Source organism: Colias eurytheme, chromosome 20, assembly GCF_061535395.1.
Source record: "Colias eurytheme isolate Ceu_HAF_F1 chromosome 20, ilColEury1 Martin Lab GWU primary, whole genome shotgun sequence".
Lineage (NCBI taxonomy): Eukaryota > Metazoa > Arthropoda > Insecta > Lepidoptera > Pieridae > Colias > Colias eurytheme.
In genome coordinates this window covers 8,588,530-8,604,733 of record NC_142999.1, presented here as the reverse complement: position 1 = coordinate 8,604,733, position 16,204 = coordinate 8,588,530, and the positions used below count along the sequence as shown (strand labels likewise).

General features: G+C 33.8%; 2 protein-coding genes across 3 annotated transcripts in view; one reads left to right on the top strand and one right to left on the bottom strand.

Annotated features, from left to right (window-relative positions):
* Cortactin (cortactin) overlaps positions 1-16,204 on the top strand; it is a 444,169-nt gene that overhangs the window by 207,465 nt on the left and 220,500 nt on the right. The gene's annotated exons all lie outside the window — the stretch shown is intronic.
* Positions 1-16,204, bottom strand: part of LOC149899816 (uncharacterized) — a 55,108-nt gene that overhangs the window by 33,394 nt on the left and 5,510 nt on the right. For both annotated transcript variants that reach the window (XM_090114068.1, XM_090114069.1), the window contains exon 2: positions 5,633-5,808. In XM_090114068.1, coding sequence (XP_089970194.1) covers positions 5,633-5,808 — 176 coding nt within the window. The remainder of the gene's footprint in view (positions 1-5,632; positions 5,809-16,204) is intronic.

Here is a 16,204-nt window from a genome sequence, read left to right as displayed (position 1 = left end):
TTGCCTGATGCACTTTGGTATTAATCAAATTGAAAATTCACTTTAAAACATGCTAGTTTAAAGACTTGATGACCCAGTCTATATTTTCCAATTAAGTTTTTCTAAACGTGATCAAATTACGTGACTCCATAGCGACAAAGTAAGTACATCGACTTGAGTGAATGCACAATATTTTCTTCCCCATATTTATCGTCGATAGCGAACCGTGCTTTATCACCGATAGCATATCTTGAATATCAATAAATAAAAGATAAACTTTATAACTTCTTGCATGTGCGTCGTGTTATTCTCGGGTTATAAATATAGCTATAAATTGGGGCATAAGTGCTAACTACTAAGTGTAAATAAGTCTTGAATAATATACATACTCGATGACGTGACCGGGTCAACAAACTGGGATTTAAGGAATTGTATATCAACCGGTCTATATTGTTTATAATAAATTATTCTTTTATATTAGATCTTTCGAACGACCTATATCATACATTTCATTACTGTTAGCTTTTAAGCGCCAGACAGTTTATTTCATTTAACCAAAAGTCGGTAGGTAGGTACCTTCGAAGAAGAAACCTTACACGTTTCATAAACATCTCAGTAGTGCTCACAAATTCGATAATATTACTAGCCTGTTTTCTTCTCAATCATTTTCTTCATCTATACATCTATTTCTAGATGTATTTCTCAAAACATATCGCAAATATCTATTCCATACCACGTCAAATGACCAGAAAGACTGCGGCTACCCTTGGCGCATTACTGACCCTTTACGTAACGCGTATCTGCCGGTCTCCACAATCGTGACAACATTCCGCTGCACTGAGGTTATTGCATATTTAATAGGCTAAATAGCGCATGTTTCCTTTACGACTTGATTATTATTGTGCTGTAATTAAAATGTGTTATATTGGATTGTTAAGGTAGAGTAGTAGACTGCATCGTCCAAAATTTCCAAAAAGTGACATGGCCTGCAAAACTTATAGAATCATGGTATAGTGGTAAAATATAGGTGTTGTCTTTACTGATATTATTAGGATAAATTGTTTTTCTGCATTTTCATTACGTATTATCCCTGCTACAATACAATGATTTTAATAAACGACCAGTCTGGTTTGTTCTCTAATCTTCATTAAAATGAGCCATTAAAATATAATTTTAACTAAACAAGCATATAATATGTCTTAGATCATTAAGTAATATGTTAAGAAAATGGCACGCCTACATTTCAGCTCTAAAGAGCTGGCCTTGGAGTCTCAAAGACAAAATTATTAACGCAACAGTTGACATAAAATAAGAGCATTTCTCCATTCAGAGACAAGTAAGTCAAGGGTTCTTTTGCGGAGGAACGAGGAACGTCGTTTAATTGCCGCTTATGCAAGATAAATACGAGTGTTTTTAATATACAGCTACGTAATATAATATACAGCTACGTAATATAAACTGTTAAGCGAATGGGACTTAGGTCTTCTGCAGTTATTGAACTAATTCATCTTTCGCCATATGAAGCAGACAAGTAACAAGAATATAAGTGTTGACATAATCACGACATTGGTAGAAAGACCTTCGCAACTAAAATGAAACTAACATCCATATATTCTATCTCATCTTATAGTGTCACGTTGAGGCATTTATTATGGAGCATTAAGACTGTTGATTAGATTTTCAGGTGAACCCTGAGAGCTTCATAAATTATCCCGTTTCAATTGGGAATTAACCTGTTTGGCCAAGGTCGGTGATTTTCCTTTAGAAGGTCATTCTTCTTCATTACTTCACTTGAATCGAATGCTTTTCAGTTCAAGTATCGTTCAGTCTCTAAATTATATGCTACTGTCGCTATCTTCATCTATATTTACGAAGCTGAAAAGTTTGTTTGTTTAAACGCTGAAAAGTTTGTTTGTTTGTCACCGTTGGATATGTAGGTAATTCATGAGTGCTAGGTTATATATGTACCAGGGGCGAAGCCAGGGCACTAGTTCTTGTATCATCTCCTACACGATTAAGGAGATGTGTCAAACTAAGCACATGTGATGCGACACTGGACGTGTCAGATTTTACTATAATCGTATTTAATTAATGGACTTAGGCTTACTGATTACATAACACTTCAGTCTAGGCATTAAATCTGCGTTATAATGTCATTTTCATAGTCAATGTATCTTTCTGCTTTTCACACTGCATTAGATATACCTATATCTAGTAAAAAAAACTGATATAATTTATTAACCTCGTTAGAAACAACGATCATATGTTTATCGGTGAGCATAGAAACGAAGCGTTTGGGTGAAAAGTCATTTGAGGCTTTTTTCCATTTGTTTCACAAATTAATGTTCATCATAATCAATGATCATGTTCATCAGCAACTTTTTAAGTCCCCTCTATCTTGCACAACGAACACTAAATCTCCCAGACTTATGCATCCAAAAAAAATCAAAACATTTCAAAGTTAGAAAGCGTTTGGCGCCTAACAAATCGGGGCAAGCAAAATAACGGTGAAGATTTCATTGCAGCCAGTGTTTTTGTCAATGCGGACATATTATATCTCTATATTCTATAGAATACTAGCTGTCCCGCAGCAAACGTTGTTCTACTCTTATCACTAAGGTGTATGAAAAATAGATGTTGGCCGATTCTCTGAGTTTGTTTGTTTGTTTGAACGCACTAATCTTAGGAACTACTGGTCAGATTTGAAAAATTATTTCGGTGTTAGATAGCCCATTTATTGAGGAAGGCTATAAGCTATATAGGTATCATCACCCTAAGGCCAACAGGAGCGGAGCAATGCGGGTAAAACCACAGGGCACAACTAGTAGAGAATATATAGGTCTATAGTTTTCCTCCGCAATACTGCTACGCTACTAATAAATTATTATCAGCCTTATCGACGATCTGCAGAATTCCATTCCATTCACCTCTGATCTCACTGCAGTCATATTTGAACGTAATGGCCATTAAAACTGAAATGCTTCGTATATATAATAAATGTAGAATTCCTTTGATAATTTTAATTATTTTTCGGTTTCGGTTTCGCTGTGACCTTGGTGTAGGTCTGTATTAATGTTATAAATGTTTTTGTAGTCTTGAACTATAAGAGGACACTTTCTTGCAGAATTTTTCATATCATCAGTTCAAAAGATACATGTGTCCCGCTTCAGGGACCAATACTTGTACCAATTTTATATTTTTCAAATTTAAATCAATACTGAAATAGTTTATTTCGAACAATTAATTTTATATGAGCCATTTTCGAGCGTTCCAAACAAATAAAAACCTCTCAACGATCCCGTTAAACTTCAAGACCGTTCGACGCTACTATCGTAAATTGAAAAATGTAATTTACATAAACGCTTCCGTTTACTAAGCATCGTCATCATAAAACCAACGAAGCGTGTAATTTTTGGAATATTCTAGAAGTCACTTATACTAACAGAAAACTAATTTATTAATAAACATACATTCTATAGGTACTTTTCACCTGCTCGTTAGCTTATCAAATACTGGCATGACAAAATCCTGACGAATGGAAAGGGAATAACTTCAAATTATGGTTAGCGCACTTTGTTATAATACAAATCAATGTAGACTACGCATTATTTCAATTAGTTATTTGGTGACGATATAAGAAATACCAAGAACATGATAAACACTAGATCAACCCCACATAATCGTGTATAATCACAACAGTGTGTATTTTTATAATTTTATAACAAGCAACTCATGATTCTATCACATTTAATAGCTTCACTTTCCAATTTTCTAATTTTCACTATCGTACGTAAACGCTATATTATAACTAGAGTAGAGAAAGTTGCACTTTACTGTATACGCAAAGGCCGGTGATATTGTAATACTTGGCACAATGCACATTAATAGATAGGTACCTACTACATAATATAGGATCTTGGATCTCGAACGAGTTACTTCGTATATTAAAAAAAATTAATAACGTCGACAAATAAAGTCATTGTTGATGATCCAATAAATTTAAAAGCCAAATCTAAAAATTTAATAAGAATGTAAAAAAAATTGTTTGCTGTAAAATTAAAAACAATCTGCAGTTGAAATTGTATACTGCTTTCAATATACTCGAATTTGTAAATTGTCAGGTAAAAACTTGAAAGTGTCTAACAAATTTAGCAAGGCCAAATTGAAAATATATTCACGATCATATTAAGATTTATAGCAGAACGCTTTATTTACCATAATGCCTATTATACTTTTCCCTTCTCACCATAAAAGAGTTGAAAGCCGCAGTTTCCCATAGTACAATTCAATGATAAGAGCCAATTTAGGTGCTAATCTTTCCCTATAGGCCAAAATTATAGCCCATACGCATAATGCAGTGAAAAAATCTGCCCTCTTCCATCAGTTTTATGTCAGATCTATATCACTATTATTATAATCTTGAAATCATATCAGAAAGTAAAAACTTATCGTTACGTAGGTAAATGAATAATTAGTAATTACAGCGAACTTATAATAACACCATGACATGGAAGAGTCTATCAATAAATTTTGGTAAGCCTGCTCAAGTGTACATATTATATGCTGTGATATGCGTCTCTGCAAAATTGTAATCTTTTACGGACGGACCACCTCAAAAACATAGAAACTTATAAACAGCCATATTTCCCTATTCACCATGTAACTGACAACTCAATGCCCATTGCATTTGAAGGAAATAAACGGCACACATGATTAGTTACATATTGTATGCCGGGTTAAAGGACACAAGCGTATACCAGGGTCACTATCCTTTAACATTTGCCTCTTAATTTTACTTCATTCACAAAATGGCCTCCTCTATAACACAAGACATTTTGCCTGACATCTCAATACATTCGCACAAACATGTTGAATGTGCTACCTAGCAGAAATCCGCGGCGTTACTCGCATGGTTCCCGGGTAGGTAGCCTATGCGTTTATTCAAACTATATCATCAGCTATTTTAATATGAAAGAGAAAATCTATTCCTTCTTTATAATATTAGTAGGCATTTGTGTAAAAGATTGCATACCTACTTAATTTTGAGGACATTGCAATTGGCGGCCCAATTCTGACAACCAAAACAATATACAAAGCACACACCATAAGGCCGGTTTCTGAATGGGAGAACAAGAAAATAGATAAGCAGCATTTAAGCTTGGTTTGAGACGTTCTTAAATACTCAATTCAGAAACCAGCCCATAACCACGTAAAGGTGCTTTTCTACCAATAATGTACGATGATGTGTTGCGAGGAATGTGTTTGTTACTAACCAATCATATCGCTTCATTTAATTTGAAGCGTTTAGCGTTTGAAGCGATACTATTGGTTATTTACAAACACATTCCTCGCTACACATCATCACACATTATTGGTAGAAAAGCACCTTTACGTGCTTATGGGCCGGTTCCTGAATTGAGTATTTAAAAACGTCTCAAACCATGCTTAAAAGCTGCTTATCTATTTTCTTGTTCTCCCATTCAGAAATCGGCTTTATGGTGTGTGCTTTGTATATGTTTTGGTTGTCAGAAGTTGTAGCTATATTGCAATCTTTTACACAAATGCCTACTACATATAATTAATATTATAAAAAATGATTGGATGATTTTTTCTTTCATATAAAAACAGCTGATGAGATCCGTCCCTTGCTCACCTGTTGCCGCCTGTCGTCATCCCTCGCGCGCTGTTCCGCCTGCCGCTTCCGCCTGTCCTCGTCGCGCTTCTCGCGCTGCGCCTGCGCGGCGGCCGCGTGCGCGCGCAGCTCGTCCAGCCGCTTGCGCTGCTCGGCTTCGCGCCGCTCGCGCGCCAAACGCGCTCGGTCTAGGGCCTCTGGTGGGAAATTAGCTTTATTGAAATAACATGGTCAAGTACATGTATGCTTATAAGCAGTAGAACAAGAAGTTTGTTTGACAGAGCTAATCTCAGAAAACTAGGAAGTAGTCTTCTAGTACTACAGGTCATCTCGATAGATGTAGGAGAATATTCTAAAAACTTGAATTCGCAGAAAGATAAGATGTAATATAATATGTAAAAATATGACATAATGCCTGATAATATTGAAATGGAGACTAATAAAACTGCTTTCACTTTTCATTGCACGCTCAGCGTAGTATTCTGAAGGATGAGCCAAAAAAAAATAGATTGATTTTGGCAATACATAAAATGCTAATGCAAAATAAATAATACTACGTACTTATTTTTACACAAATAAGTATAGTTTCAAATACAAGGATATTATAAATCAAAACACATGTTGATTCAATCGAAGCCGGTAAAAAGTAAAATATTATGTAATAGAAATCGACTGATGCAGGCCAACACCCAGAAATAAACACACAACACGATGAGTCGAAACTTATAAGTAATAATTTTATGTAATCCGCTGATGTAGCAATTTGAGCATATACGATTCTCACCATGATGTTACATTTCCAATTGAATATTAAACACATACAGATAATATTCAAATTAAGCTATATATTACTTTTTATCTAAATAATGAACTAATTTATGCATTCATGTATATTTGATGATAACCGGTCAAGATGAGTCACCACCAAACTCTAAAATTCCATAGACCACATACTACTCTATCCCTTTTTTTGCAGACACAATATCAGCTCCATGGTTTTTCAATTGACAAACACAGTGAAACAAACATTGGAAAGAAGTAAGAATGCGAGTCGAACATGTTATAAGAAATCATACAAGGCGTTGTTACATAAGCACTGATATATATTATGCATTACGAATGCAACGTCTCGAGGGTGGTACAAAACGTTGGAAACCACAAAAGTACTCCATGCAAATGGAAAGAAATGTCAATGGTTCGGATACGGGTGCGTTTAGATTGTCGATCGATCATTTTAGACTGCATTTTGCGATACACATATCGTTTAGACTGCGTGTGACTACTGGTTACTGTTTGTGAAAAGTAAAAAAAAAATAGCATGTTTGAAATCTACTCTAAAATTGATATCTCATATCACTGATATCAATGAAAAAAGAAATGTTTATGAATGTGTGTATGCTACAATATTAAAGTGACATGCAGAAGAATATACGGAACGATATACATCTGTATTTACTATTCTATGAAATATGATAAAACGAAAATGAATTAAAATTGGAGCAATGAATCAAGAGAAACAACCAATAAATCGGATCGCGTTCACTCAACAGCAAAATTGCTATAAGCACCCGAATTTCATGATACACGAAATATCCATCACAAATAGTTAATTATTATATACGTATAAAAATAAACGATACGAGTCCACAATAGTTAATAGTTGCCCAAATCGGACCATTTTACTTTCCTCCGTTCTAACGTCGTAACGGTCCATTTTAAAAATAATTTTTATTACTCGTTACGAATCCAGCTGCATTCGGCGCACGAGTGAAAGTGGTAATAAACTTGAATTATAAATTGAATTTTATTAAATGATACGAAATGGAAATGTATACAAATTGCCACTTTTCGAAATTATCTTTACTCGTGCGAAGTAACTTCTGCGGTGGGTATTTTTTACCGTTTCATTCATTGACGATAAATAAGAAACAAAACGGCATGAAATTAAAAGTTGAAAGGTATGTAAGGAAAGAAACTTATTAAATTGAGATTATTATCAATAATTTTCCGTTCCTTATTTTTTGTAAACGAATTTCAGACTTGCTTCAGAAATGGCAATAAAGTAAAATTAAAAACGTAAAATTCAGTTCCGTTGTTCAATTTGTTTTAAACTTATTATTTAACACGTTCACATTTCTAAATAGCTATTTTCTTTCTCTACCTACATTTTCTTTTATTATGAATAATAACGATCCAATCTAGACCTAGACAGGAGCTCGTGCCCTCATTGAAACGATTAAAGCTAATTCAAAGTGAATTCACAATAACATCCTTCAAGATTCTAGTCGTTCCATACCCACATACTTAGACATACTTTGATCAACAAGGGTCAAGAACTTATACAACAACACATAAAGGAATAGTTTTTAAACAAACTAACTGAAATCGTTCCATTAAAAACCATACTTCACTGTACCCTCCAGTTATCTTCAATGGCCAGATAGTCATGTAGAAACAAACTATCCATATTTACTCGTAACTTCAACTTTCCAATACAAAATATGCCTTAGCGTGTTTAAGACGCATTCAATTAAACTATCTCAGACGTCTGGTCTGACCCATCATAGTAATTTGGCCCTTAACGACTGTATGACCTAGATCCTTCCTACGCTTGAGGTGAGCGCTCAGTGGCAATGAATGGGGAAACTATTACCCATTGTAAATGATTCAAAAGAGGTATACTACGTTGGGGACATTAATAAACCATAATGTAACTGGTGTGACAAATACAGTGGAAAATCTTGGCGTATTTTCAGGGAAGCTTTTTGGAACGTATACGTCAGAAAAAGATTTTTGGGAATATTTGTATTCCAAAAAGAATGTTGAAGAACTGAACTGAAGATGTTGAGAAACAAAATAATGTAGACAAATAATTCAGACAGATATGTACATTTTCTTTAAATGAATGTTTCTTACTTAAAATAAATTTAGGTTTATCCATCTTTAAAGTAACACTTATAACTTATTTCAAATTGTCATCACTTTCGATGGTAATAGCTTGCTGCTAGAACCGCACGCAGGATACAGGAACCAGAGTTCAATTTATGGACTCGACGATTCCAATGTTTTTAATATTTTCTTCCAAGCATTTCCGTGTTTAAGCAAAGGCGGTATGAATAATGTTAACGTGTATTGATCACCTACGCACGCAGGGGGAAAGAGAAATGTGGATTGTAGAGGTCGTATTGACATGCCAGAGTTATGTTGGAATATTTTTGAGTGCTATGGTAATGCGGTGCTCGGATTGCTGTATACGATTGATATATTGGCCATTTCTTGTATCGTTTGTAAAACTTATGGTGCAATGGAGGCTATCAGTTATTGGCGGATTTTTCATGAATAAAAAAGTTTAATGCTTATCTATTCAGAAGGAGTACCTTTTGAAAATTCTCGGATCAGCTGATTACGTCAAATATTTGATTATTATCACGAGGATAATAAAAGTAACAAACGATGTAGCTTACATATTAATATTGATATTCTTCTAGCTTTCAAGATTCTCCACTCATCCCAGAAGCGTTTGTCAAATTGTTTCCATTCCAAACACCCATTACATGAATCTTTCGAACCGATACAATGAATGAAGGAATGTCTCGCTATTCATTGAACGTATAAATACATCTATTGACTACAATCTACAAGGTAAACAAACAATGGGTCACAAAAGTGGTATTTCTTAGCGTATTAATCTGTGGAATCTAACCTTGCATCTTATAAAACATTTCATCGAAGTATTACTAGTTATATGGATAATTTACAGGTGTTTTGTAATCATTTAGATCTTGTTGCATTTTCGTGATTTGTGTGGACATTTCTAGAAAAAACACTAAAAGTAGGGAATTCTGTAAATAGTTCTATCAACATGGAACGATTATTAACATTCTAGTTTCTACAATGTTATATCGTTCGAATGCGTTACCAGCATTAAGTTAACAGCATTTAACGTTAATCACCTTTCTCTACGAAAAACTAGGGTAGATAGCATCACGAAAGTTTAATTACCTACTACCAACGAAGCCAAATACACAGGTGGAGTTAGTACTAGCGTATTTCGCTTAAGATCCAGGCTGAGGTCTCATCAGACATTTATTGAAACGCCACAGGAATTCAGGTCAAAGCAAGCGAGCGTGCAAAACGCCTGAGGATCGAGGCTTCAAGAGAACATCTGATATTGACGTCAGGTGACACGCGTTTACTTGCTCTGCTTAAAATTGAAAGCAGTTTATTTGTTGCTACGTACGTAATACGAGTATGTATATAACTACCTACTACACGGTATTCTGTATCAGATTCAAAGTAACAAGGTTTTTTTAAATTATAAAGATGCTATTAACTAATTGAGAAAAAGTTGATTTAAGACGACACTCCCAATGCTTTACAGCACTTACGTCTGACGCTCTTAAAAAATATTAATTTCTCTATACGCAGAAAATCACAATTTTAAAATAGATTCTTATTGTATTTAGGCGTCGCGTGTATAGCATGCAGAATATAAATCAAACAACCATTCCCCACAGCGTATCGCAAACTGGATGACTGGCGATCTTGTGGGATGCTGCATGCTGTCGTTGAACCGGACAAAAAGTGCACCTGGTCGAAATGGCTAGACTCGCCGTCGTCTGGTGAAGTTTATAATTTTGCACTGCGTTTTTAAAGTTTAACAAATTGTAATAATACTTTCGATGGCAGCTTCGTGCCTTCCGTTTTTAACTGAACTCCAAAAATGAGGATACTTATCTGCATTATTTGTTAAAGTTTGATGTGTTGTATTACAATATGTACTCAAAGAAATATAATTTAAAAAAATTATATTTATCTAATTTTCAAGTAGGCACGTAAAATATTCTATCTACTTATTTTATTTTTCAATAGAAATCGATAGCTATTCCAGTTATCTATCAGCTGTTATAATATTGCTGTTAAGATATGAGATTGTAAATACATATTTTAAAGCTCGCTAGTATGAAGTAGGTACCTAACCTAGTAGAAAACGTTACAGAAATAAGCTTCGTAAAATAATCTACTATTAAACAGAAAAAAAAAACTCTGACATGAAGAATAAAAGGCAGATAAACATAATAAAACTCCACCTAAACACGGACGGTTGTTTTCAAAAACAATTCCAATGTATAAAACAGTTTATCGCTATCAAAATAAGACGCAAAACTCGAGATAACACAGCAAGTCCATAGATATACCAATAACATGTGATATGCTTTCACAGATATATTAATTTAAAGGCTATTTAAATGATAGACTCATTTATCGATTACTTTATTGAATAAAGAAGATCAACTGACAACTATGGAGTTTCTTGCCGGTTCTTCTCCATAGTTACTGAATCGGTGATAAATGTTAAAAATATGTTATGACGATTCAAAACTGTTTCTAGAAGAAGTCTAATTGAGTTTGAGTTTGAATGACTATGAGATACATATGCACCAACTAAATATACAGTTAAGGTGTGAAATAATTATTTTTTGCTTAAAATAATTTATAATTACTCAGAGCGTGAATTGGCTGTATTAAATTTCATCGTAATCGGTCCACCATATGGCCGTGAAAGCTTTACAGATACAGGGTTACTATCGGAATATCGATGTGATTTTATATCTATTGTTCAATAACGTTTTGTAAAAATACAAAAAGAGCGTGTGTGCCGAGCACACGTGTCAGAAATGAAACTTCTTTGACAAGGTTCAAAGATACCATAATCTTCGCCTGACTCCATGACGTGACGGTATTGCCATGATGTGACCTTGAAATTTTACCCCCAATGCGCCTAAAGAAGTTCCACTTCAAAAAATTTTTGAAGTATGTATGTATGTATTGTATCATGTATGTATTGTTAAGGCGTTACCCGGCAATTTCGACTATGTTCAACCTCTATAAAGTCTGGTACAACATAAAGCACAATACCGAAAAAAATATATAAAATAGGATGGTCTTTGATCTTTAATTGCTCGCGAGGAATTTTTTCCAAAGTTAATAGATTTCTAGAAAAAAAATGTGCCGTGGTCATCGATTTTTCCGCAAATACTCTATAAACTTCGTAACCTGCTGACTTAGAGCTCTGAAAATTTTATGTTTAATAAATTATCAGTTACACAACAGTCCCTGACGAGGATATTTTGTTTCACTGATTAGTATCTTTTTAAATACAAAATGCGAGGAAAAAAGAAGGTGCAGCGGGAGAGGTTTGAGATCCGTCAAGTATGGTCAAGGTTATTAGCGCATGTATAAGCCTTAAGTATGTATTGTAAGTATGCAATGTAGGTATTGATCATACAGTACCTATCTAATAATAAGATGATATTTAATATCATCTTATTATTAGATAGGTACTGTATGATCAATACGAGTCGTATCGAATATTTGATTAAATCTAGTTAAAACTGACCCAGGTTCTGGTGCCCAAGAATGATTGAGGACAACAAGATAATACTTATTACAAGTAGAGCATTTATAGAGCTCGTAAAAGTCTACGTGCTGGCTTCAAATGAGATAAATTAATATTTTACTTGAAAGTAGAGGACAGTAGGAATTAATTTAGATTTTCGAAATTACATAAGTACTAGTTATTTCATACATCCTGATTCAGTTATTTGAAATTGCGTTAATCTGCCATATTTTAATGGTTTAGCTGCATTCATACAACATTGAAATAATCATCAGTTTAATGAAAAACCTTCACCTACATAACTTGGAGATCGAAATGAACATGCATAGACCGACGAACGACTGCATCACAGCTGCAGCTAAGCCCTACTTTACGATACAAAATATCGTTCATTTCTCTCGTCCCAATAAGGACAATCAGACTGCCCTACAAACAATTTTAAATTCTTGCAAGGCTCGACGATAACTGTAAAACAATTCAAGGCAAGCCGGTCGTCGATGTGGATTCAAGTAATTTATTTTAGAGTCTGACGCAATTTCATATAAGATAATCCGTGGGTTCACATCAATATGCAGAGCCTAGCGTTTCCCCATCCGACCAAGTTTCCGAGACACCTAATTGACACCCACACAGACCGTCACCTCTATCTCCACGTAATAAGGATCAAATTATACAAAAACCAACAGAGATGCTAATTAAATTCCGACTCTGAACACCTGCGATAAAGTTCGCTTTAGCGAATCGCACGCCCAGTTGATTGAACCCACGGCAAGGTCACATTACCTGACAAGAAATTGTCATTTTCATAAAGTTAATGTTTTATTATTGGCCATCGTACTGAGACGAGATTTGCATTGTACAGACAATGTATAGCTAATACAAATTTACAAAAAAATTCAATGTAACTAAGTTTTAAAACATAATGCTAATCTCAGACAAGACTATAGAAGTACTAGGTAAGTACATATTTGATAAATATTATATACCTAACTTTCTGTTCTGCTCCAAGAGACTTAAACTGTCCTTAATAATTCCCTTTTAATTAAACATGTTAACTTTGTGCAAATTTCTAAAGCTACCAAACCTATCTGTAAGTTTTAAATAATAGCCTAATATATATACTTATAGCCTAATATAATAAAAAATTAATATATAATATAAGTACTACCTAGTTATCCTTACATTAAAATTCTTATCCATACTAATATTATAAATGCGAAAGTAACTCTGTCTGTCTGTCTGTTACTCAATCACGCCTAAACTACTGAACCAATTTGCATGAAATTTGGTATAGAGATATTTTGATACCCGAGAAAGGACATAGGCTACCTTTTATTGCGAAATATGTACCACGGGCGAAGCCGGGGCGGACCACTAGTAATAAAAATAATTAAAACCATGATGTAATCTAAAACAAAAACAGGTTCATACATCATCCATAGAATATCAATACGACTATAAATACCAAATAACTAAATCATAGGAATGTTAAACTCAGTGCTCGAAAGTGAATCAATAAAGCCGATCTTGATAACGGTTCAAGGTCACATCTTAAGATGGAAATAGAATACGTACAAAAGGCCACGCTGAGGCTTTTTCTAGTCTCCACGGTTATGCGCTTACGGGATAAAATTGTTATTTGAAATAAAGGGAAAAATATTACTCCATAGAAAGTGTGATACAAAAATAAACAACGAACTAGAATAAGAAAACAACACTAAAACGAAAAAAAAATCTATTTAATAAAAGACCGTGTGTTCCAAACTACCGACAAAAACATATTCCTATTCTCAAAATATTATGTTCAGTCGATTGCTTATTGAGAATTATGACTGTCATCATGAATATTCTAGCAGTAGGACGTCTCAAGTATCGTTTCAATATTAAAAATTTAAAAAGGAAGGAAAGCCCCAACGACCAGAGAGGTATCGATATTAAATCCCATTCATATTTTTAAATGAATATTACCCAGGTAATACATCCATAATTTGGCTAAAAGAATATAAGTCTATAAAAGTTGGGTTTTATTCGTGAATAAAACCTCTGAGAGAAGTCAAATATAACAACTAACATTCAGCAATATCACTCCAATTTACATCAAAACAGAGAGGGCAAAAGAAGGCTTCCACAAAATTCCCTAATTTCAAATATTTCACGCGTAATTTCAGAATCTCGATAACACGCAAGGCAATAATATAATCAACATCAATCGATGCAGTATACAAAGGTCAACGCGCCGCTATATAAGGACCAGCCAAGAAATCTCAAGTACGTAGGCTTCATCTACGATGCATAGATAAATAATGACTCTATTGCCAATGCATGCCCTTGTCTTTTATTTTGTATCACACTAGCCCGCGGCTTCACTCGTGGTATTTGGACGAAAAGATGAAGTTTACTAAGTAGGATATTTTTATGCAAAATTTCATCAAGATACCAAACCCTCTTTGCGCGAATGACCTGTTCCTATCTCTCATAATCTAAAGTTTATGCAGGACAAAATAACGATTTCGTTTTAAAGCGACATAATATGATATCCCCCAAGCTGTGCTTAACCAGCGTTACTAAAAAAGGGGTACGTACTACGTACCCTGAATTGGGAACAATAATATTACGACAAAAATTCACATTAATGCCTACCAAAATTACGAAAAATTGTATTCTCGAATCGCCTAAATAAATATGTTTAGTCATAGTTATAAATTATGCATAAAGAGTCAATACGACTTTCTGAGTAAGAAGTAAGAACTAAGAAATTGTGCAGCGTTTAGTTAAGATTTCTAGTCTATTGAGAAATGATTGTTTGAGACTGTGACACTTTTTGCGGGTGTTATAAATAAAAACAATATGGTGATATCAACGGTAACTTTGAGTGAACTTTATTCAGTTATTATTGAGTAATATTTATTAACAAAAATACTGGCCTAAATTCATAGTATTCATTAGTAATTGTTAATTATATGACAGAATAATTAATAAATAAGTGATTGTACAGGGAATAAGTTTTATTTATTTTCAATTCTTCAAAATACAATTCATGTTGAAGAATGACTAGGTAGGTATATAGAGTACACCTGAGATTTTAAAATAACAGCACATAACTGACAGAGGAAGTGATATTAGAGCAGCTACCATTTAAAAAAAATGAAATGGCCTAACTACTAGATGTAATAAAAACCATGAAAATGGTTAATCAATATGGAAGTAGAATAAATAACCTACCAACTATTTATTTATTTATTTATTTATTTATTCTTCACTGTATAGGAAATACAAGATTAAGACGACACAAAATAAAAGATACAATCGGCATACAGTGGGCGGCCTTATGGCTATAAGCCATTTCTTCCAGGCAACCGTCGGGTAGAGGATAAAAATATAATAACTTCGGTAGTGTGAGCCAATAATTAACATGAGTTATAAATATTTGAATAATAAAATATATAGTAACACATATACATAAATATTATATACGTATAGAATATAATAATCACATACATACATACATATACTAATATCATACACATACTTACAGATACAAACAGCAATACGATAATTACATAAATACTACAATTAGAGGGAAAGGAAATAATCTTTCAGCATTTTTCTTGAAAGAGTTTATTGATTGAGCACAACAAATTCTCTCAGGTAGGTTGTTCCATAAACGGATTGCAGTGACAGTGAAGCAGGAGGTGTAATATTTAGTCGAGTGTATAGGGAAACTAAGCAAAAGATTGTTGGAAGATCTAAGAGAGTAGGTACTATTATGTGTACACAAAAATTTTGGGAAGATTCTAGTTACAAACACCTTGTCAAGAAAATTTATTTATGGGTGGTTCTATAATAAGAGGTTTTACATCTTTTGAGGAGACGGCTAAGGAGAAAAGTTGGAGTTTTTCCATCAAACATATATATCATGACTTTTGGCCCGTTTATGTATCTATTCACGTAAGGGCAAGTTACTTTATAGATATTTTGTCACTTTTTTGATGGCCAGGGTAAATACATCAGGCAGGGTAGAGACATGAAGATCAGGGTAGATACGTATTTGACCAGGGGAGAGAATTAGAAGCAATAAAACAAAGAATACAATATAAATAATCGACTTTTATTAAAGATTGTACTTGAAACTTATAATCAGGCAACATTTTTTATCACATGTATTTATTTATTAATCAGGCTAGGTATCGTAT